The sequence below is a fragment of the Aplysia californica genome, unplaced genomic scaffold, assembly GCF_000002075.1.
Source record: "Aplysia californica isolate F4 #8 unplaced genomic scaffold, AplCal3.0 scaffold00077, whole genome shotgun sequence".
In the NCBI taxonomy this organism is placed as follows: Eukaryota; Metazoa; Mollusca; class Gastropoda; order Aplysiida; family Aplysiidae; genus Aplysia; species Aplysia californica.
In genome coordinates, this window is record NW_004797347.1 from 172,935 (window position 1) to 174,183 (window position 1,249).

At 40.3% G+C, this 1,249-nt stretch overlaps 1 protein-coding gene across 1 annotated transcript in view; it reads right to left on the reverse strand.

Moving 5' to 3' along the window:
- The window catches only part of LOC101847319 (carbohydrate sulfotransferase 11), a gene marked incomplete in the record, with an annotated part of 27,465 nt that overhangs the window by 20,996 nt on the left and 5,220 nt on the right, over nt 1-1,249 (reverse strand). The window contains 1 exon segment of the mRNA XM_005094181.3: nt 187-218. Coding sequence (XP_005094238.2) covers nt 187-218 — 32 coding nt within the window.

A 1,249-nucleotide genomic window follows, 5' to 3' on the forward strand; every position in this document is an offset into this window, starting at 1 on the left:
AGCTCTGAGCGCTTTACACCAATCACATAATCATTCACACAAGAAAAAATATTTCACAGAAACAAGAAAAACCAGTCCAACCACATAAAGAAGAACTTTCACAACCATACATTAACCATACTACACGACAGGAAATTAACCCCCCCCCCCGAAAAAACAACAACCAAACAACGTTACTGTACTCACTGTGAATTTGATCTCCATGTTTTCCACACGAGCTATATCAGAGGAAAAAAGATCGATATAGTCAGAAATATAATAACCACTTTCAATACAGGTTAAAAAAAATTAATGTTATGGAATGGAGAGAGATCAGATATGGGGTGTATGCAGAGGGTGTATTTTAGGAATCTTTTTTGCGGGCTTACTATTTTTGTGAGGCATTGTGGTGGAATCAGGCTCTCGTCAAAATAATCAAAGTGAAGAAACTTTCATTTTTCCGCAGGTTTATGAATTTCTATCAAATTTTTGTTTTTTGGTTCAACACCTTTCATGCCCATTAAAGAACTCATTTCTGTGTGGAATTTTCTGAAAAACGTTGATTAAAGGCACAAAAAATGTAAATTTTCAGTTACCACGGACTATTAAGATAAGGAAATAACTAATCTTTCACGGCCATTTCCTCACCACTTTTACCTCTGAAAACAGGTGACCCCCACCTCCTTCATTTGCAAATATCTTGACTTAAATTCAAGATAAATGGATATTTTTTCCATCCAAAAAAAGACGAGTGAACAAGCTTTAAGATGATACCAATAACTCTACATGCCCAAAAATTGACGAGAGCCTGATTCCACTATGATGCCTCACATTTTCTCTAGAGGGTGCGGTGGCGGAGTGGTTAGTGCGCTCGTCTCCGAAGCGGAAAGTCCGGGTTCGAGCCTCGGTTCGGACACTGCTTTTTTTCGCCCCCTCCTGTCCACCCAGCAGTAATGGGTACCTGACTTCGAGTTGGGAAGTAAAGGCGGCGTGGAAAGGAACTGGCCACCCTACTACAATATGCCGAAGGCCCAGGAAGTTGTCTCACTAACAAGGCAATCCCCATTGTCCGGATCGGATGCGGGAACAACTTTTTACTATTTTCCTTAAAAGATGTTTTAGTAAGACCTTTAATTACGGGGCATGCAACACAATTAAGTCATATAAATGGCAGCGAGTCGATGTGTTACAAGAGAGTAATGCACTTTAAAAGAAGGAGGAGAGTTACGGGTAATAGGTGTTTGATAGGAGAGAAGGGGCAATCCATACC